The 21,817-nt window shown below is 43.9% G+C and overlaps 1 protein-coding gene across 1 annotated transcript in view; it reads left to right on the top strand.

Annotated features, from left to right (window-relative positions):
* Window positions 1-21,817, top strand: part of HID1 (HID1 domain containing) — a 97,832-nt gene that overhangs the window by 61,556 nt on the left and 14,459 nt on the right. Inside the window, exons 8-17 of the mRNA XM_060251934.1 lie at window positions 920-976; window positions 1,063-1,203; window positions 1,999-2,089; window positions 4,013-4,164; window positions 4,376-4,454; window positions 9,377-9,541; window positions 11,422-11,649; window positions 12,380-12,513; window positions 14,084-14,164; window positions 15,529-15,620. Of these exons, the coding sequence (XP_060107917.1) occupies window positions 920-976; window positions 1,063-1,203; window positions 1,999-2,089; window positions 4,013-4,164; window positions 4,376-4,454; window positions 9,377-9,541; window positions 11,422-11,649; window positions 12,380-12,513; window positions 14,084-14,164; window positions 15,529-15,620 (1,220 nt within the window). The remainder of the gene's footprint in view (window positions 1-919; window positions 977-1,062; window positions 1,204-1,998; window positions 2,090-4,012; window positions 4,165-4,375; window positions 4,455-9,376; window positions 9,542-11,421; window positions 11,650-12,379; window positions 12,514-14,083; window positions 14,165-15,528; window positions 15,621-21,817) is intronic.

Below are 21,817 nucleotides of genomic sequence, written 5' to 3'. Positions count from 1 at the left end.
CCACACACAGAAATCCTCAATTTGGACTGGGAGCACAGAGAGGAGTCTTAAGCCTCCTTTGCTCTGCATCATTTTCCTGACCTGAAATGGCCCCAGGAGCAGTCGTTTGCTCTACTGGAGGACATACCTGTAGTCATCAGTATGTTTATGGTTCCCCAGTAGGTTGCAAACCCAGCATAAGTGCCCTGTCCTGCACACTGTGGCCCCAATCCGAGTTGGACTGGTTTGTGGCTGGGAATAAGCTGTAGCACAAAACACCCAGACCATATCTGATGGTACCAAGTTAGTTGACTCCTTAGAGTTTGCATGCTACCCTAAGCCTCTGTAGAACTGGAAAAGGGATCACTTTTTGTGTTGAACACTACTTAGCAGTCCTCCATATGTAATAGGAAATGGTCTTTAGCAGTCTATTTAGCAGAAGCTAGGGAATAAGTGATGGAGCAGAGAAAAGATAAAGGGCATGGGAAAGAAAATTGCTTGGGAGGGATTGCATATTGTAGAAGAACTTTACAAGCTTTGGCCAGAACTTACTCCTAAGAGGTCATGGCAAGGAATAGTGGAAGGGGATGGAATTCCCCTATATGTTTTAAAAGAAATCACAGTGTCTAATCTTTAGGAAGACACAAGAAAGGAAGAAAAGTTTCATTTTCTTCAATAGTTAATGCAGCTTGCTTTGTAGAAGTATACCTTTTCACAGAATAAAATGTACACATAATAAGTGAGACTGTGGTTCTGGACAGTGAATTACTGCAATGTACATTTTATTTATTTCCTGTAGTGGGAAATGGCCTTTATGTTTTTAGGATTTGTCAATACATTTGCAATATATGATGAGAAAGTCTGCTAGAGAATTCAGAGCAGTTCGTCATATATATGGTATTCAAAACTAAGCTTAACATTCCAATTCCTTTTAATCCAGCCTCCAGGACCAGACAACCTTTTTGTGAATTACCTGTCTAGGATACACAGAGAAGAGGTAAAGTTCTATTTTTTTTTGCTTGCTTAGTGAATGTGCATTGGTCCTCAAACTATGTTTTCTACTTACATTCTCTGTGTTGGCAGGATTTTCAGTTCATTCTAAAAGGAATGGCCCGGCTACTTTCCAATCCACTGCTTCAGACATATTTGCCAAATTCTACCAAAAAAATCCAGTTCCATCAGGAGCTCCTGGTCCTCTTCTGGAAGCTTTGTGATTTCAACAAGGTACTGACCTGTTTGGTAGTGTTGAGGAGTAGAATAGGACAGAGATCAGCCCTCATGGAAGGAGGACAGGGGGAGCCATCGTGGCGCAGCAGAGTATTAGACTAGGATCTCTGAGAGGGTCAGATCTCAGAAGGGAGATGACTAGTAAAGAACCATTGTAGTTTGATGGGGGGACATGGAAAACTTTCAGGGGGAAGCAGGCTTAGTGACTGGGTTTGTCCAAATTGCAGTTCCAGCTTTGTAGCAAAGTTTTGTTATAATGACATGTGTGTGGAGGATTAGCAAAAGTGAAAAATATTAATTAATGTAGGGATTCATGCCTTGTTACCTTGGAATGTTGCCAGCCTTGCTGCTGCTGATTATTGCTTGATATGCCATTCTACTTGCAAGGATAAGTATGAGCATCAACTTGGATGATGTATACGTCGCTGATACAGCACGCCTGACACCTGAGAAGGCCTCCGTCTAATGTTGCTCATATAGACAAAGTCTGCCATTACGATGACAACTGGTCAACAGAGGGAAAAAAATCCTTTCGGAGCGGCCTTTTCATTGCTCTGGATAAAGTGTGGGGTTTAATCTTCCTGCTGGGCCCGCAGCAGGGTTTCTCATAAGCTACACTTCTAAATGTGGAATTCCTGCTTCGGTACATGCTGGTTTAGCGTTATTTTCTTCTTTCTGCTGACCTAGTTTCATGGGAGCATCAGCTTGATTTGGCAGGCCACTGATCCTTATGCAGACGTTCTAAAGAAAAAAAGCTGCGCAGAGAAGACGAGTGTTTTCTCTCTCTTTCAGAAATTCCTCTTCTTTGTGCTTAAGAGCAGTGATGTCCTGGATATCTTGGTGCCAATTCTGTACTTCCTGAATGATGCCAGAGCTGATCAGTGTAAGTTTTTCTTGACTGTTTTAGAGGCTTGGGCTTCTGTTTGAAAGGCTGGATTTTTACATTTCATTTCATTACATATAGGGGAACGGTGGCTCAGTGGTAGAGCATCTGCTTGGCAAACAGAAGGTCCCAGGTTCAATCCCTGGCATCTCCAAAAAAGGGTCCAGGCAAATAGGTGTGAAAAGCCTCAGCTTGAGACCCTGGAGAGCCGCAGCCAGTCTGAGAAGACAATACTGACTTTGATGGACCGAGGGTCTGATTCAGTAGAAGGCAGCTTCATATGTTCATATTAGGGGAGGGACGGTGGCTCAGTGGTAGAGCATCTGCTTGGTAAGCAGAAGGTCCCAGGTTCAATCCCTGGGATCTCCAAAAAAGGGTCCAGGCAAATAGGTGTGAAAAAGCTCAGCTTGAGACCCTGGAGAGCTGCTGCCAGTCTGAGAAGACAATACTGACTTTGATGGACCGAGGGTCTGATAAGGCAGCTTCATATGTTCATATTAGGGGAGGGATGGTGGCTCAGTGGTAGAGCATCTGCTTGGTAAGCTGAAGGTCCCAGGTTCAATCCCTGGCATCTCCAAAAAAGGGTCCAGGCAAAGAGGTGTGAAAAACCTCAGCTTGAGACCCTGGAGAGCTGCTGCCAGTCTGAGAAGACAATACTGACTTTGATGGACCCAGGGTCTGATTCAGTAGAAGGCAGCTTTATATGCAGGAGGAACGGTGGCTCAGTGGTAGAGCATCTGCTTGGGAAGCAGAAGGTCCAAGGTTCAATCCCTGGCATCTCCAAAAAGGGTCCAGGCAAATAGGTGTGAAAAACCTCAGCTTGAGACCCTGGAGAGCCGCTGCCAGTCTGAGAAGACAATACTGACTTTGATGGACCGAGGGTCTGATAAGACAGCTTCATATGTTCTTATGTTCATGTATTCATTTCTGATTGTACCCTCATATTGGAAATAACATTGTGAGTGTACCTGAAATTAGTCTGCAGTCACATAAAGTGATTGTGATAATATGCTGGTGCTTGTGGGAATAAGTCAGAAATTACCAGTCTGCATCGCTATAGCCCCAGGGCTGGCTCAAACTGGTGAATCATTCCAACACTTCACATGCCACCAGCAGGATCCAAGATGGCAGACTCGAGAAGCAGGGTATGCTATTGCTCATGCTGCTGTCACACTGGCATAATCCAAGGCAGGCTGCAGAGGACGACACTTCCTTTGCAGCCCACCATGGATCCTGCTGGGTGGCAACAGCTTGGGATCAGGTGACGATAGGCGGAATCCACTTCTGCTGCCTACTTGCATGTCACCGTCTTCCACTGATTTTGGGCCTGAAACAACTGCTTCGATGGCAAGCATACCTCGACCGACAGTCCTTGCGTGCTAACATCGGTAAAGTTGTGTGCAACGGCTTAAATGGCAGCTGTGATTTAGGAACTTCTAGGCCTGAGGGAGGTGCTTAGGACAGATGGAACAACAAAGGTGAGTGTGTTTCATTAGGGCTTGTGTGAGAGTGTGGCTGAGTGGACGGAGTTCACAGACTCCAGCATCCTGATGAATTTAGAGTTCACAAGTTTAATTGGACTTTTCTTGTCCCTTCATAGAATCAGCCGCTATTATTTGAGTGATCTTAGAGGAGAAGGAAGAGATCTGTGTTGTTGTTCTGTGCCAGTCTTTGGATATATATATACAGTTTTGTTTACAGTGGAATCAAATTTGTACGTACTGCCATCTGACAAAAGTGTTTGGGTGTCAGCAGTTGTGGGTTAGCTGTATCCTTAGCTTTTCCTTTACTTTCCCACTAAAGGTACCTTGCTGAACATCGATAGGGTTTTGGACTCTTTGCTTGCCTTTTGCTTTTATTTTTAACTGTTTGTCTCCATTGGCCAAATGAGTGACTTATATTCAACACTGTTTCCTTTCACAGCTCGGGTTGGGCTTACGCATATTGGTGTCTTCATCCTGTTGTTGCTTAGTGGGGAGAGAAATTTTGGAGTTCGCCTGAACAAGCCTTATTCTGTGCGAGTACCAATGGATATCCCTGTATTTACAGGGACTCACGCTGATCTTCTTATCATTGTGAGTGCGATGTTTTTCCTTGGGTTTTGTTTTTGCTTTCACCAGTGCCTGTGCAGATGTCTTTTGGGGAGAGGTGGGCAGGAAATAAGATTACTGTTTCATGACAAACTAGACTAACGTCTGGCACCGCATATGTATCTTGACAACCACCACGATAGATGCAAGCATTGTAACTCTGCCGGCTCTTCTTCACCTCTATTCTATGCTCTAGGTCTTTCACAAGATCATAACTAGTGGGCACCAGCGACTGCAGCCCCTCTTTGACTGCCTCCTTACCATCGTTGTGAATGGTAAGCCATCTGATCTTAAAGTGAGGGATGCTAACCTAACTGTTGTGGTTTTAGGTCAAACCAACATCATTCCAAAATATCAGCAGCATTTAATGCCCAGCAGCAAATTTCTAGGAACCTTGGGTAAAGCCGAGCAATGTTGACAGATGTAGTGCCCGGGAATCTTCACTCTTGGTGTTTAGAGACCCCTTTGGAGGCAGACACTATGAATAAAAATGTTGTAAGATCCCAGTAATGCTCAGAAGGGTACGTCTATGTGGGGAGGGACGGTGGCTCAGTGGTAGAGCATCTGCTTGGGAAGCAGAAGGTCCCAGGTTCAATCCCCGGCATCTCCAAAAAAGGGTCCAGGCAAATAGGTGTGAAAAGCCTCCGCTTGAGACCCTGGAGAGCCACTGCTGGTCAGGGGAGGGACGGTGGCTCAGTGGTAGAGCATCTGCTTGGGAAACAGAAGGCCCCAGGTTCAATCCCCGGCATCTCCAAAAAAGGGTCCAGGCAAATAGGTGTGAAAAGCCTCCGCTTGAGACCCTGGAGAGCCACTGCTGGTCAGGGGAGGGACGGTGGCTCAGTGGTAGAGCATCTGCTTGGGAAACAGAAGGTCCCAGGTTCAATCCCCGGCATCTCCAAAAAAGGGTCCAGGCAAATAGGTGTGAAAAGCCTCCGCTTGAGACCCTGGAGAGCCACTGCTGGTCAAGGGAGGGACGGTGGCTCAGTGGTAGAGCATCTGCTTGGGAAACAGAAGGCCCCAGGTTCAATCCCCGGCATCTCCAAAAAAGGGTCCAGGCAAATAGGTGTGAAAAACCTCAGCTTGAGACCCTGGAGAGCCGCTGCCAGTGTGAGTAGACAATACTGACTTTGATGGACCCAGGGTCTGATTCAGTATAAGGCAGCTTCATAGGTTCATGTGTGTCTGTCTGTTCTGCAAGTCTCAAAATAATTTCATGTTGCAGTTCTGCCTTAAGTACAGCAGATGGCATCAGCTGACTTCCCCAGTACAATGCAGCTCGATGATTAGATGCCTGAAATTAGTTGATGCCTGAAATTAGTTGGTTCCATCTTTGTTTATTTCTTTGACTTATTTGTCATTCTCCCTGTGACTCACGACCAGGCAGTCTGCAGAACCTGTTGTGTTGTCATTCATGCACATTATTTAACATCGTCGATCCAAGAACTAAAGTAGGTTTGTCTGATCAAATTCCCTTATTTTAAAATATGCTTTTATAAATGTAGGCATTCCCCGTTTAAGAAAGCGGCAGCCGCTGAGCAGCATGCAAGACGTTATACTTCTGTCACTTCTTTTTCTTGCAAAATGTGTAGATAGCATCTCTTAAATTAGCATTTAAAATATAAAATGTGTCAGTTTCAGCCCTGACCCGGATAGCCTAGGCAAGCCTGATCTGATCAGATCTCCGAAGCTATGCAGGGTCGACTCTGGCAAATACTTGGATGGGAGACCTCCTTGGAATACCAGAAATCAGGAGGTGGGGGCAGGCTTTATTCAGCCACCTCTTTGAAATCCTCTAGGCTCCTAGTAGGGGTTAGTCACCAAAGGTCAACATGACTTCCAGGTGCAGACGCACACACAGACGCACAAAATAATAAAAAAATCAGCTTCCTGTTGCATCTGTTCGAATATTCTTATGCACACATGTATTTATTTATTTACAGGCTTTATCTGTCTTTCTCACTGAGACTTAAGGCAGATTGTACAGTATAAGTAATGTAATCAGCAGGATGAGACATTTTAATAAATGATCTAATAGTGCTAGGGTTACAAGAATCTGAGCCTAATTCCAAGTATTAGACATGATGTGTTAAATGTTGCAAAAAAATGCTATTCATCTTTGTGGCTTCTCTTCAGTCCCACAGAGGAAATCACACGTGTGCAAGTCAGCCATGGATAAAATTCTAAAGCTCTCTACCTCTTTCCAGACTCCAGAGTGTTCCCCCTCCCCTCTGATGTGAGCTGGAGTTTTCGTGCCCAAACTAGCGTAGGACAGAGGTGGGGAGAGGACTCCTTCCCTCAGTCCTCTTATTGCCACCATGGAGAAAGGACATCTTTTGCTGACTCTTTAAATGTCCTCCGATTGTCCATTTGATGACAAATATCTATCTCTTTCCTCATACTAAGATACTGCAAAGTGAGTCAGAAATAAAAATGTAGTCAATTCGGGTGTGAGTTTGGTGTTGAGATGAAAAGTAGGAAAAACCACGCTCGTTCTGGTGAAGAAATCTCCATGCATCAGTTAGCCCCATATCTAGCATGATTTTTTGGAGACCAGTGTTTGAAGTTTGGGGTTTGGGAGAGGGTCTAAATTGAGAACGGACTGATTTCCTGCCAAGCCTCTTTTTCATAAGATAGTTCAAGTCAGCACTAAGTATTAAGGGTCCTTCTTGGAATAATTTAAGTTTTGACATTACCTCTTGAATGAATTTTAGTTTGCCAGAATTAGGGGCATAAACACTAGCTAGGGTGATTGGCTTCTCATTTAATAAGCCTTTAATAAAAATGTATCTGCCACGGTCATCTTTTTCTAATGCCTGGCATGAAAATTGAACATTGCGGGACAGTAGGCTAGCAACTCCCCTAGCATGTTATGAGCCAAGGGCATCATAGGTCATTGAAAAATAGTTAGAACAAAAAAGACATCATTTCTCAGGTGAGTTTCCAAAGATGGTTGTTTTATCAAAGATTTCAGGTTTTCACGGCTGGTAACATCATTAGGGTTTGTAGAATCTTTCGGGCTCAAGTGCTGTGTTCTACTGGAGAAAGTTTTCCTTCCAGACGTTTCGTTCTCAGCTGCGGAGAACATCCTCAGTGGCGTTGCAGCCGGAGCAGGCGCTCAGACCTTCTTGGCTGCTGTGCATTGAGTCTGAGCGCCTGCTCTGGCTGCAACGCCACTGAGGATGTTCTCCGCAGCTGAGAACGAAACGTCTGGAAGGAAAACTTTCTTCAGGAGAACACGGCACTTGATCCCGAAAGATTCTACAAACCCTAATTGTTGTTTTAGGCTGTTATAAATGCATTTAGGTTTGATTTTGCTGTTAAGCTTCCAGACAACAGGTCTACTCACCCTTTCCCAGATCTGGTCTTGGACTGTCGCCCTGTGCTGAACCTTAGGAAACATACCAGCATTTGTAGGGGGGTGGGGGAGAGACTCTTGCAGTCTACTTTTTTTTTTTTAGTGAAACACGACAGCCAGAATTACAGGTCAAGTATAACAAAGGTGGGACAATCACTGTCAGAATCATACCTAATCTAACAAATGGGAAATTGCTTAAGTGTTATCAACCTGCCCAAACTACTTATTTAATCAAATATTTATATCCCACTTTCCCCTGCGACTCAAGACAGCTTACAAATCATAATAGGGGTCTGTAAAAATATGCATTTTCTTCCTACCTCCTAGTAAAAGCTGATCCTGCTTCAGTTTAAAAGTTCACTGGCCTAGAAGATTTGTACTGAACAAATCCTATTCCTCATTATAAAATTTAATTTTTTTGCTTTTGTTTGCTTTTGCGCCGTTAATATGTAATAAGCACTTTTCTCTAATAAAGGGCTGAATTTGTGTTTTCTATGAAGTCTTGTTGCATGTCTTCATCACTGTCAGAAGTTAGACTGAGCTTTCTGGGTTTGGGATTTGAGTATTGTCTCTAGGGATGTGCAAGAAAAAAAAAACTCAGTGAAATTCAGGTACTTGGGACCAGAAAATGTTTGGGATCTCTGCATGTGCCCAAATGCCAGTATCAGTATTGTACTGGTATTTGGGGAGGGGAGGGTATTCAGGAAACCAAATATATTTGGCTCCATTATGTTTCATTCCGTGTTGATCAGCTGTTAGGTTTAGGCCACTTAAGCCTAACAGCTGAGATGTGGATGGAAGTGAAACTGACCAGTGGAAGGTCATTGCGCCCCTTTCCTTCCCCAGGCACTCCTCCACAGCAGGGCACCCGGGGAAAACAGGTCAGGGAGACACGTTGACATGGCTTCCTTTCCCTTTTCTAGGCATTCTGCTGCGGTGAGACACCCGGGGAAAGGAAGAGATGTTGGGGAAGCATGGTAACATGCCTCCCTTTCCTCTTGGTTTCCCTTGGTGCCCTGCCAAGGGGAAGCAGGGTGGTGGTGGTTAAAGATGCCTCCCTTGATGGCTGGAAAGGCATCCAGTCTAAGCTTGGAAGTTGAGGGGAGTGAAAGTGACACGCACTCTCTCACCTTCGCTTCCCTATCCAGTCCACTATGGCAGGCCGGCTGGGGAAGGGAAGACAGAGTGGGGAGACTTTTAAAGATGCCTCCCCTTAATTTCCTTAGCCAGGCTGACTGGGGAAGCAAAGACAGATCAAGGAGACATCTTTAAATGTCACCTCTTCGCTTTCCCAGCTGGCCTGCAGGCTGGCTGGGGAAGCAAAGAGAGAGGGTTTTTTTAAAAGTTTAAACTCCTTCTCTGGAGTCTCTCCATTGTGCCCTATGAGGCTGTGGCGCAACTCCAGAGAAGTGGCGGTACAATCTGTCCGTTGTACAAGGGAAAGATCGCGCTGCGGTGTGGCTCCTGGGCCTGGCTGGGGAATGGAGGGATGGCATTGAAAATGCCACCTCCTCCTGCCCAAGCCATGCTACTATTGCCTTTCCTTCCTCAGCCAGCCTGCCGTGGAATGGGAATGGGAGGTAGCTGTATAGAAGCCGAATAGATATCTCTTTGGGTGATATCTCTTTGAGAAGCTGAATCAGATCAGAGAATCTGATTTGGCTTCTGGGGAACCTGAATAATGGCGTATAGGCATTATGTGGGTTTTTCCCCCCGAGCTGCATGCATAGCCCTAACCTGTCTCTTGTGAAACTCAGTAAAACACCATGTGCCCTGATTGCACTGACTTTATGCATAATATCTGCCTTTTCTCTTTCTTGCTCTTACTTAACCTTCCTCCAGTATCGCCATACTTGAAGTCTCTTTCAATGGTAGCTGCTAACAAACTGCTGCACTTACTGGAAGCCTTTTCAACTACATGGTTCCTCTTCTCCACTGTCCAGAACCATCACCTTGTCTTCTTTTTGCTGGAGGTTTTCAACAATATTATCCAATACCAGTTTGATGGTAAGTAGCTAAAGCATTCAGTCCTGTTGGTTTTTTTGATACTATATTTTGAGCACAAATATTTTAAGAGATGTTTTACTTTAGGAGCATAACATAGATTTACCCGTAGCAGAATTGGTGTAGACCTTTTTTTCTAGATTTCCTTTCCCTGATATCCATTTGGTTGTTAGAGCTTGAGAGTCTTCTTGAGAGAGCTGGTTTGGTGTAGTGGTTAAGTGTGCGGACTCTTATCTGGGAGAACCGGGTTTGATTCCCCACTCCTCCACTTGCACCTGCTAGCATGGCCTTGGGTCAGCCATAGCCCTGGCAGAGGTTGTCCTTGAAAGGGCAGCTGCTGTGAGAGCCCTCTTCAGCCCCACCCACCTCACAGGGTGACTGTTGTGGGGTAAGAAGGTAAAGGAGATTGTGAGCCGCTCTGAGACTCTTCGGAGTGAAGGGCGGGATATAAATCCAATATCTTCTTCTTCTTATTATTATTATTATGAGGACTCCTGGGATTTTGTTTGTGTTTGTTTCTGTCTGTCTTTTCAATTTTTTACTAGAAGAAGCAGCAACTTCTAATTAATGAACAACATAATTTTTTTTCCTCCAATAACCAGAATATGAACACTTGTTGCTCCAACTTCTGTTATTATCTTTTTATCATTTCAACAATATTTTGATACAAGTCATTGTAGTTTCCGCTTTGTCTGTGTGAAAGTAAGACCATGAACCACTGACTTGAGACCTGACATGGAATAATAGCTAATCCGGAGTGCAGGATTATCTCAGAAACAAACCCTGCATCCTTACTACCAGAGAATAGTTTCCCACCCCCCCACCCCCAGTCCTGCTATTGTAAAGTCACTTTTGGTGATACAAACCAAGGAGCCCTCTAGACCTCCAACTTCACAAGCAGCTAGTGTCATATTTCTGCCTAACAGTATAAGCTGGTTTTCTACTTTTGTGCTGCTCTGGCTGATTGTACGTCTCTTGTAGAGATTCCTTTCCAAGAGGATAATAGATTACGAACTGATCATTAGTTTAGTGGGCCAGATTTTGCCATTGTTTGGAGTTGTCCATCCTTCTCCGCTAAGAATGAAGAAAGGGTGAAAGCAGGAAAAGGGAGAAAACGAGACATTGTCCTCACACGTCGCTATTATTTCAGTATAGCTTCATGTTATCAAAGATTTCAGGTTTTCACGGCTGGCAACATCATTAGGGTTTGTAGAATTTTCGGGCTCAAGTGCCATGTTCTACTGGAGAAAGTTTTTCTTCCATACGTTTCGTTCTCAGCTGCGGAGAACATCCTCAGTGGCGTTGCAGCCAGAGCAGGCGCTCTGACCTTCTTGGCTGCTGTGCATTGAGTGAGGCCAGGGCTGCTGGAGAGCTGCTATTTCTAGGCTGGAGGGGGTGTGTTGAGAGGGCAATTGGTTTGTGGATGTGCCCATTGTTTGGTGGGGCTTCCTGGAAGGGAAGTGATAAGGAAAATGGCTGTTGAATGTACATTCAACACACCCCCTCCAGCCTAGAAATAGCAGCTCTCCAGCAGCCCTGGCCTCACTCAATGCACAGCAGCCAAGATGGTCAGAACGCCTGCTCCGGCTGCAACGCCACTGAGGATGTTCTCCGCAGCTGAGAACGAAACGTCTGGAAGAAAAACTTTCTCCAGTAGAACACGGCACTTGAGCCCGAAAGATTCTACAAACCCTAATAGCTTCATGTTGTTTATGCTGCTTTACTGCAGGGCCATAAATAACCATTGTTTCTTCAGAGCTTACATTACACCCCTTGTCAGCCCTCTAGGGATACTTGCAGTCCTCTTTCCACCTCTAGCGGAACGGTAAAGGTGGCGGTTTACCTGTTCTTTTCTTTTTCTTCATGTTGCCGTGATTTCCTAGGCAATTCCAATCTGGTCTATGCCATTATTCGCAAGCGGAATGTGTTCCACCAGCTGGCCAATCTGCCTACAGACTCGCAGTCTATCCAGAAAGCTTTGCAGCGCAAAAAGAAAGCTCCCGAACCTATATCTCGTACCAACTCTCAGGATGGGGTGTCCATGGAAGGGTCACGCCCTGCAGCACCTGCTGAGCCTGGAACACTGAAGGCCAGCCTCGTGGCAACTCCAGGTCAGATCGATCTGCTTAGTATATACCGTACTTGTTGTCAGTGATGCAGGAACGTTGTTGCAAGGGGTCAGTTCATCCTTTGATCTCTATCCTGACTGTATGAAATCATCCAGCTGGCTTACTTGCACCAGGATATGCTTATGTCCTTTTGTGTTGTCTCAGTTCTGTTCAGACAGTTTCATTATGGGTAATTCTATTAGTGTACAGTGCAGATGTGTGTCTTTTGCTCATCCCTCCTTGTTTCCATTATATAGCCTGAGAGGACCCCCTATTCTTCCAGAACAAAATTCAAAATTACATGGTCTGGAATGGTTAAATCAGCCAGAATTTTTTTTCAAATAAATATTGTTTGCACGGGTTCCTTAATTTATTGATATTTTTTTCTGACTGATTTGTGGAGGTTTCTGTTTGTAAGTTGTGTTGGGTTTTGTGTGTGTGTGTGTGTGTGTTAGAAACTGGGATTTGCATCATGAACATATTTGACCACAAAAAAATGAAAAAGATTAAGCTGTGTCTTCAGCAATCCTGGCTGTCTTGGCTTTTTAGAATTTAAACCTAATTGTTAATTTTCCATGTCTTCACATCACTTCTTTCTGTAGAAGGATGCAAATTCTTCTGTTGACAATGTACTCAATAAAAAGACAAGGAGAGAATTTTTTTAGTGTAACTTATATTGCTGATCCCCTGTAAGTATTGCTCAGTCTATTCTTAATATTCTTCCAAAATCCAGGCATTGACAAACTCACAGAGAAATCCCAAGTGTCAGAGGATGGTACTATGTGCTCTCTAGAGCCAGAATCTTCACAGTCTCCAGTAGAGGGCAGTCCCCCCGGCATTGTCAGTGATACAGAATCTTGGAGTGGGGTAAGGCTGCAAGTTGTTGTCATGTTTCAACATATTCTGGAGCCTGAGAATGAATCAGAACATAATCTAGTACTATACTTGGTGCTTCACACCTCAGGCAATCAACAACGAGGCAATTCAAAATGAGTTCTCTGGCTTTATCTATAAATAGTCTGGTGCACCATTCCAGAGAAGCTATAATGAGTTACAATCAACAAAGTCCTCTGCCAATTTGAAAATCAGCTGGTTTCTTATCACTAGGAACAAGATTCTAGCAAGTATTTTTCTTTGACAAATTGTTGTGTGTAGTTTGAATTGAATTATGCTGCAGCAGTCTCTTAATGTGTCAACTAGGGATGGTTACGAATGATGGGGTAGGGAGCTGGGTAGGTTCTCATACTCAGATAATGGAAGAGAACAGGAGCAGAGCCTAAAACACCTATATTTTTAGAAACTTTATTGGAGATGTAGCATCATTCTCAGACCTGGGAACCATAAAGTTACTGTAACTGTAAATAATGAAGGATTACATTATCACTGTATGGTGGCAATAAATAAGTCTGAGACACCTTGCTGCACAGATGGGACATCCCATATCTTAGTTGTTTTATCAGACAAACAGCATTAAATGTGCTGTTGACCTTGGGACTGATATGAATATTGAAGGGGAATAGGTCAGTGAGACACCCAGATGGAAACATTTGGATATAGAGGACAAATTTTAGGTTTCTGTTACTGAAATGCTGTGATTGGGGCTTTGTATGGCTTGAGTGAGGGGCACATTCAGCATAACAGTCCATACAAGAAATGTTATTGACTGAACTCTCCTGGAAATCGCACGTTTAGTTCTATGTAGCTGATGAATATAACTATTGTAAATAAGAAGATACAACTGCTATATTCACATTAATCTGGAATTGTGAGTCATCAGATATGGGGAACCTTGGATCACAAAATCTTTTGGAAATCCCTGGGCCCAAGGAGGCCAAACTAAAAACAACTAGGGAGCAGGCCTTCTCTATAAAAGCACCCCAATGGTGGAATCAGCTACCAGAAGAGGTGCGGGCCCTACGGGATCTTAATCAGTTCCGTAGGGCTTGCAAAACCGCCCTCTCCCAACTAGCCTTTTAAGATGAACCTGGAATTATCATCAAGCCATCTTGTATATACTGCGCCTGTAGCGCCTTTATACTGTTTTTAGACTAATGATTTTCATGTTAACTTATGTATTGTATAATTTATATGGCTTTGTTTATCGATTGTATTACTTGTTTTATTGTTATACCATGATATTTTATATCATGCCTTGTAAGCCGCCCTGAGCCTGCTTTGGCAGGGAGGGCGGGGTATAAATAAAAACTTGTTGTTATTATTATTAGAAATGAAAAGAATTTTTGAAGTTATTGCATTGCAAAAAACAAAAGCGGCAATGCAGGGTCTTGTTATATTTTGTTTCCTTTTTAGTGCTGAATACATACTTCTCTTTGCCTTCTTGGTCAGGATTCCCAGTTGACCCTTGTCTCAATACTGTTTGAACTACAGTCAGAGTGCAGAGAAGAGGCTCAACGCTATGTTTGTGTCACCTTTTTAGGAATCGTTGCAGCCGAAGCGTGATCGACGGCACTTGTCTGGTGCGTCCTCAAGTGGGCAGTGGAATCCAACTCCTGAATGGGTGAGAGAAACTGGGGTCTGCCATCATCAGTTCATATTATTGAGTCATAATTGTCTTGTTAGGCCATAAAGAAGGCAATGGTATGGTTAGAAATTACGAGGTGTGCAAAATGTCCTGCCTGCTGTTTTCTGCTGTTCTTCTCTGTTCAAAATGGCATTAATTGCTGCTTTATCATTCTGAAGCTGGCAGGCATTGTTCCGCATTACGTCCTGCACTCTCTGAAAGAGGCCGGGAGTTTTCTTTTCTGAAAAACCACTAAGGCACAAAGCACTTTGCTTTATCTTAAGGCACAAAGCATTTTGCGTCGTCGCTGAAATAGCCCCATTTCTACTCACAGTAAATCAATAGGCAGTGTAAAAATGAGGAATTCCAAGAGCCCAGATCTCTGAAAGCCTCCATGATAGTCTTATTATTTAGAAGTGGATAGTCCTGTATATATGTACATAATAATAGGGCGACAACAGGAAGAAATTCCCCCCGTGGCTCTCTTTTTCCTGCTTGTGTCGGATAAATAGGTTGCGCTAATTCTCCAACAAGATAGTTACTTACATTATGATCTTTCAGAAGCCTAAGAAGTTCAGAAGGATATTAGTTATGTTTGGAAATTTTGTTCTATTATTTAAAAATGGGATACAAAGATTCACATCTAGATGTCATAGCAAAACATGATTTGATACGGTGAGAACAAGATTTGGAAGTCCTCAAGCTTGCCCACTTACTCCCTACCCTAATCTACTCTTTTTACAAGTGGCTCAGATGTTGAAGACTTTCTGGTTTGGAAGCAACCCTAAATAATCACTGTGTCCAAACCACAAGCTACGATGCATTTATTTCCTGTGAATCAGGATTCCAAACCATAGTTTGGTTCTAGTTTATAGACAACAAGCAAACCGCAGTCGGATGTAATGACAAACCATTGTTTCTTGCAATGAAGGTTCTTGGAGCCTTCAGTTCCCAAGCCATTCGTGAGAGAAGGAAGTAGGAAAGAATTCATGGCTCTGAGAACCAAGGGTTATTCTCGTAGCAATAATTCTGGTCTCCGAATACACAGTGAGCCCTTTGGCAGATGAAAACTTTTGTTGGATTGCATTGGAAATAATTCCTGCTGACAATATGAGTCCTGTTGACAATATGGAGGCCAGTGCGCTAATGTTCATGTTGGGATACTGGAAGCCTTTCAGGCTCAGCTTCCTTTCCTGTGATTCCTAATAACTAATTGTCTTGTGTCTTATATGTTACTGTTTAGAGTAATTGAATCTGGATATAAAGGTAAATTGAATCAATATGTTCTGCTGCATCTCGTTAAATGGGTGCTGATGTATTTAAATCAACAGATCTCATCTGCTGCTTTCTTTATTTTGCAGGTGATGTCCTGGAAGTCAAAGCTGCCCCTTCAGACAATCATGCGGTTGTTACAGGTCCTGGTGCCCCAAGTAGAGAAGATATGCATTGACAAGTAAATGTCCAGGGTTTCATGAACAGAATTGTTTAGCTTATGAAGTAGTAAGGATTTCTTAATTACAATCCAGCTTACCATCTTCGTACATTTTTGCAGAAGATAGCACGTAGTTTATTCTGGAGGTTGTACAGAGAATTATTTTATATATTTAAAACATTTATATCTCAGTCCTCAACCAGGCGGTTCATAGAGAGGCCTACACTTAAAATAAAATTCAAATTGCAGTAAAACAAAACAAATATCGGCAAGAAAACTTAGCATCACGGGGAAAAAAAACTACAAAGGCAGCAAAAATTACGATTTTTTTAAATTTAAAAAATGATAACTCAGATAAAACACAGGAAAGGTAAAGGTAAAACCAAAATGACAAGTGCATTAACATTGCCTGGACCAAATATAATAGATGTGAAAAAGAAAAGGGAAGGGACTAACAAAATGCGTTTAGTGAATGGATTCTGTCCCTCCCCCCCCCCCCCCCCCCAATAATGCAAAGTCTCGGCACTAGGCGAATAGCTAAAAGGAGATCTTCCACATTTGGGGGAGAACAACTGAAAATGCCCTGATGATAACCTATTGTCAGCAAATGAGGGGGCACAAAACAGGGGTTCTGGAGACTTTGGGTGCGGTCACACGTACCATTAAAAGCGTGTGTGTAGCGCTCAAATCTGAACTGCTGAATATTGATTCGATGCAGGGCAGTTCAGACGAGCATCCAAGAATGCGATTCATTCTGTTGTGTGCGATCAGACATCCAATACTATCACGCTCCTTTCTTGGAGCATGCGTAATAAGATGGTGATTTCTGGGAGGGGAGGGGGTCCATTGAACATACGCCCAACTGTTTGGAGCTGGGAAATCAAAACTTTCTTCAGAGGCAGGGGGGAAGGGTGAAAGTTTCCAGAATTAATGTTGCCTATCCAAACCGCGGAACTGCCAGGAATTATTTTCCTAGAAATTGGCAGTGACAATGATATCTTGAAATCCTCCACATTGAAAAAAAAGATTTTTTTCCTGTTCTGAATCGTGGGATAACATTTCCCCCCCTTCCGATCCTGTGTTGATTGGAGAAGCAGAAGCGTCACCTCAGATTCCCGGATGATCTGGCAATGCGCATGTCTGCTGGGGCTTTTTTTTTTTTTTTTAAAAAGGTGAGAGGCAGTATCGCGCGTGAGCTGTCCAAACAACAAAAAGCTGATCTTGTGCCGCTGTTTTGAAAAAGGGTCGGACTTTATGTGCTGTCAAATTAACGCAGCACTGATCCGCAGCAAGTCGGAATGACCCCGAATGATGCTCGATTGCCAGATGTGCATGTCTGAATGAACACATTTAATCCGTCAGCCAGACAGAGCTGTGTTGTCACTAATGGTACGTGTGACCGCACCCTCTGATATCATAAAATATGGCAATAATTAGCTATACTGGTCAGTAAAAGCAGTGTTGAACATCAGGACTCTGGTTACTGGAATCTGGGAGATAGCAAATAGGAATGTAATCTGTGCACCTATTGATTTCCATTGCCTGGATTATTTAACCATAAGGTATAGGGTTGTGTGGTTTATGTGGCTGGTCAAGAACTGTAGCTCCTGGATGGCTAGGAATCGTGTATAAAGAAAAGGAGCCACTACCTGTATAGGCTTCTTTGAAGAGGCCTGCTTCTTTTCCCCTCTCCTCTATTACACACAGCAGAACTCATTCTGGAGTGTGCTGCTCCATGTGCCCAGAACTCCTACATCTGCCATTGCTCGATGGAGGTGCAAGACCACAGAATCATGGAGCTCCATTTTTTTGTAGGAAAGAACTAGATGTTCAGTAGTTCAAACTGGTTAGGTCACACCTCCTCTTGCTTCAGGCAGGGGTATGCATATTTGTGTAGGCTGTATTGGCTCAAAGCAAGGCTGACCCTCCGGTTTCGATAGCCCTGATGCTCCATCAGTACACTCAAGCCTAGCTCCACTTTCTTGGAGACTCTTGCCTTATTGATATGGAAGACCTGAAGCTTCGGGTTGTTCTGCAGCTGGCCCCTCATCTGCACAAGAAAAGCCCAGCAGAGATCTTCTGGGTCAGAGCCTATATCTGCTTTCTTGGAGTCTCTTGCTTTGTTGGTATGGAAGATGGAAAGGCCTTGAAGAAGGGCCCCTTTGGTGGCCTTAGAAAGAACAGAGAGACAGTTGAGGCAGCCTTCTCCTGCCTGAGGCTTTAGGGATTAGAGACTGGCTAATGGCAGATGCATCTTCAGAGGTATGGACTTCAGGTAATTCTGCAGTCAGCCCCCAACTGCACTGGAAGATCCTGACAGAGCTCTTTTGGGTCCAAAGAACCACAAGGAAATCACAGTAGGTGGGCCATCCCATACAGACTTGGAGGCTACCAGGCCTACAGGGAATGAGAGGATTAGATCTGAAGGTGAGACACACGCTCCACCCTGAGATACATGGGGCAATGGGATAAAGACCTCAGACGTGAATAAGGGGCCGATCCAAGTGGGGGCAGCAGCACAGCAGAGCAGTTTCCCCTCCCTCAGGCCTCTCTGAGGGCTTTCCCAGTGGATTTGTCAGTTCGGAAAATTCCAGTATGGCAGCTGCTCAGGTTTCCTCTCGGAAAAGGAGTTTTGGAGCAAAGAACATTTTTGCATGTATCGTTCTAAGGTTTATTTAATCTTAATAGTACTTGCCTTTGTTATTGCTTTGAAATTTGAACAACAGTGGCTCCCGGCAAGCGTCCGAGGGATGCAGAGGAATCGTCTTCTATCCCTGCTAAGAAGCAGTCTAAGGTTGGGGATTTTTTAGCCTCCAATACCAATACCAATACCAAACAAAAAGCTTCTTCAGCTGCTTTTGAGACTACAAATCACTTTTCTCCTTTGGAGTGTGAGAATGAGGAGGAGGCAATTAGCGCTTGTCCGGGAGGACGAGGCTGACCCGAGGCATTTAAAAACACAGCAGACTCTTTCTGATAATGCGGATATTATTAATTCCTCATTTGGGCAAGCACTCCTTGAACTTACTGCCAGAATAAAACCCTCTTTGAAAACATAAAAAGTATTGAAAATAAGGTTTCAAGCCTGGCATCTGATATAAAACTGCTAATTACATAATGCAACCAGGGAAATTCATCAATCTCAGCTGTCCTCAAAAATTCCAATGGCTCAAGAAAATTTCGAGTCAGAGTCGAAAGCCTCCTCAGTATTCAACTCTGAGCTAGATGCAGTTGGTAAATATAGTAAAAAAACCACAGAAACTGATTTTTCCAACCAAATAAGGCCTGTTTAACAATCTGCAGCTACAGAGGTAGGATTCCAAGCTGGAGGAACAGTCACCTAGTTAAAACTCATCTCTGTGAAGTTCTCCAGATTAATTATCAGATAATAGATTTGTTTAACATGAAATTTTTAAACCGTTCATTTCAGCCACAGAGAATTTTATTGACTTTTAAAACCCCTGATATTCCTATTCTAATTCAGAAGCAGAAAAAGTTTCTCTGGACAAAGGGGATATTCCCAGCTCGCTGTTTTGTAAATGCAACCATGGTTGAACCACTCCTGGCTCTCTCTAAAATGAAGAAGTTTTCCAAGTCCCGAGGAAAGCCAACAATTCCAGAAGTTCCACAGCTGGCTGCACCCAACAGAAAGTCCCTGATGGGTCTCAATAGAAGGACTTCAGAGATTCCAGTGGACAAGGATGAACAATTGGAACAAAATGTTCTATCTCTCAGCTGTGACCCACTGGAAAACTCTATTGATATTGATCTTCTACACTCTTTTGGAAAGCTACCAACTATGGAGCAACACGCAGTTATTGGGAGATTGGAACTTACTAAAAAACTGTTTCCAATCACTTATAGAGACAGCAACTTGCCCACTTATCTCTAAGGGATAATCCGATCCAAAATGAACATGAAAGTTTTACTATGGGAAACTCCCCTACTGAGACAAATTTAACTCGGCCTCCCAGTGAGCAGGCCCAGGAACATTCAGAGCCACCAGGTTTTTTAAATGCCAAATCCTCACCCCGACCTTCTTTTTCTGACTCATTCAACATGGACACAATGACGGCCCAGCCTGAGACGCAGTCCTTGCAACGCAACGGCTGCATCTTCGATGATTCGCAGAAGTCATTGGATCAGATAACGATAGAATGACTAACAAAGGAAACAGGAACTGGGAATTTATGATGTGTTTCCTGGAACATAGCAGGCTGGAGAAACAAACTGTCTGATTTAGATTTTATTAATTTTCTAAAATCTTTTGATTGTATCTTTTTGCAGGAAACATGGTTAGAAAATTCTCCTAGGCCTTTCCTAGGGGAATTTTTCTAGGCCTTTCCAGCTGGGGCATCTTCAAAGCCTTAAAAAGGTATCTTTTCCTTCTCTTAACTACCAATTGAATACAACAGAAAAACCTAGATCATCGGCTGCAGCCAATTTAGACACTGGAGGTTTTAAGAGACCATCCAAAGGATCCTCAGTTGTCCATTCATTGAATTCTTTGATCACATGCTGGTGGAAGAATGGGTCGTTCCAGGCAACAGCACTTTCTTGCAGGCATAGGGAAAAGGGTCTTCACCATTCCAGCAACATGGAAGACCTCAGGTCCCCCTGCTAGATGCTTGGGTAACAGTCTTACATTCAGGAGCAGTTTTGCCTAAGGATGTGAACAGCCTGTTTAAGGATTCAGTGGATGAGGAGGAGACGATTCTAGAGAATCTCCTGAAGCAGCCTCTCTGACAATCTGAGCCCCTGCTATGCTCTCAGATTTTACCAGGGCCATCATTGTTTGTTTGGGCTGATAACCTCCTTCAGGAGCTAGACAATGACCTGTTGACACTTAAGAGATCCATCCTCGGGCTGCAAAATATGCAGCAGACATATCTCAAGAGGCAATGCAGTTTGGTGCCAGAGCACTGGCCATCAAAATAGTGGTTAGAAGGAATCTATGGCAAAACCAGGACTAAAATAATTTTAGGGCCTCCTACACCTTTGGCTATAGGTCCAGATTCCAGCAGAGACAGTTCCTTCCTAACAAACAGGACAGGAACAACAACAACAAAAAGACCAACCACCTGGCTATATGACTGGGAGGTCACCTCCAGCAGTTTACCCACATCTGGATGGAGTCTATGACTGACCAGGCAGTACTCTCCATCATATGGAAGGGACATTCTCCCCCTCTCCACTTCTGTTCTTCCGCAGTCTCCAAGACAGAACAGAGACACCTTTCTTCTGTCGTGACCTAGTCAACATTTAGTGCACAACATTTAGAACAGCATTTCCACTGGATTTATTCCATCCAATTTGTAGTCCCTCAAAGATCTGGGGACCGAAGAGCAATTCCATATCAGAGTTGAAGCTATGGATAGAAAACTGTAAGTTCCGGTTTGAATCATTTTACTGCATTCTGCAGCGTATTCAGCAGGATGATCACCTGACACCCTTAGACTTTCAAGATGCGTACCTGCATATTCCACCTTCCAGACAGATGGTGCTTCTCTGGGAGTCCAAATCCTGCCCAACCGGGCGAGGAAAATTCTGGTAGGTCTGAAAGCAGAACACCTATAAGGTTTTAACAAATCTCCTAGCCAGGGGTCCTTAAACTTTTTAAATAGGGGGCCAGTTCACTGTCCCTCGGACTGCCGTTACTGTACAAGGCCGCGGGCCGTCAGTTCTCCGTCTTCTTCATCTCTCTCCCTTCCCCACACCACACACCCCGGCCTGGGAACTCACCTCACCTCGGTATCACCTCATACTCTGTCTCCGCCACCTCAGCCCAGTGCCGGAAGTATGCGTTGCTAATGCGAGTTTAGGTCGAACGTCACTTCCGGTCTGATTTTGCCATAACCCGGCGGGCCGCATAAACGTCCTCAGCGGGCCGCATCTGGCCCGCGGGCCGTAGTTTGAGGACCCCTGCTCCTAGCCAACTAGTTGAGCAAGAAGAATTTAGATTCAGAAGAATGGAGTCTAAACCAAAAAGATCTTCTGGCAAAATCACACTTCATTTCAAGATCCCTATCTTGGATCTTTTTACAACATCAAGCAACAATCAAGTTGGGCAGAGGGCAAGGACACACTCATTTGCCATTGACCCAGTGGCTGCATTTATTTATTTATTTTGTTCGATTTATATCCCGCCCTCCCTGCCAGAGCAGGCTCAGGGCGGCTTACATGTTCATGTATATACATGAAATATAAAAGTACGTTAA

Source organism: Heteronotia binoei, chromosome 13 (genome assembly GCF_032191835.1).
Source record: "Heteronotia binoei isolate CCM8104 ecotype False Entrance Well chromosome 13, APGP_CSIRO_Hbin_v1, whole genome shotgun sequence".
Lineage (NCBI taxonomy): Eukaryota > Metazoa > Chordata > Lepidosauria > Squamata > Gekkonidae > Heteronotia > Heteronotia binoei.
This window is presented reverse-complemented; position numbering and strand designations above follow the sequence as displayed.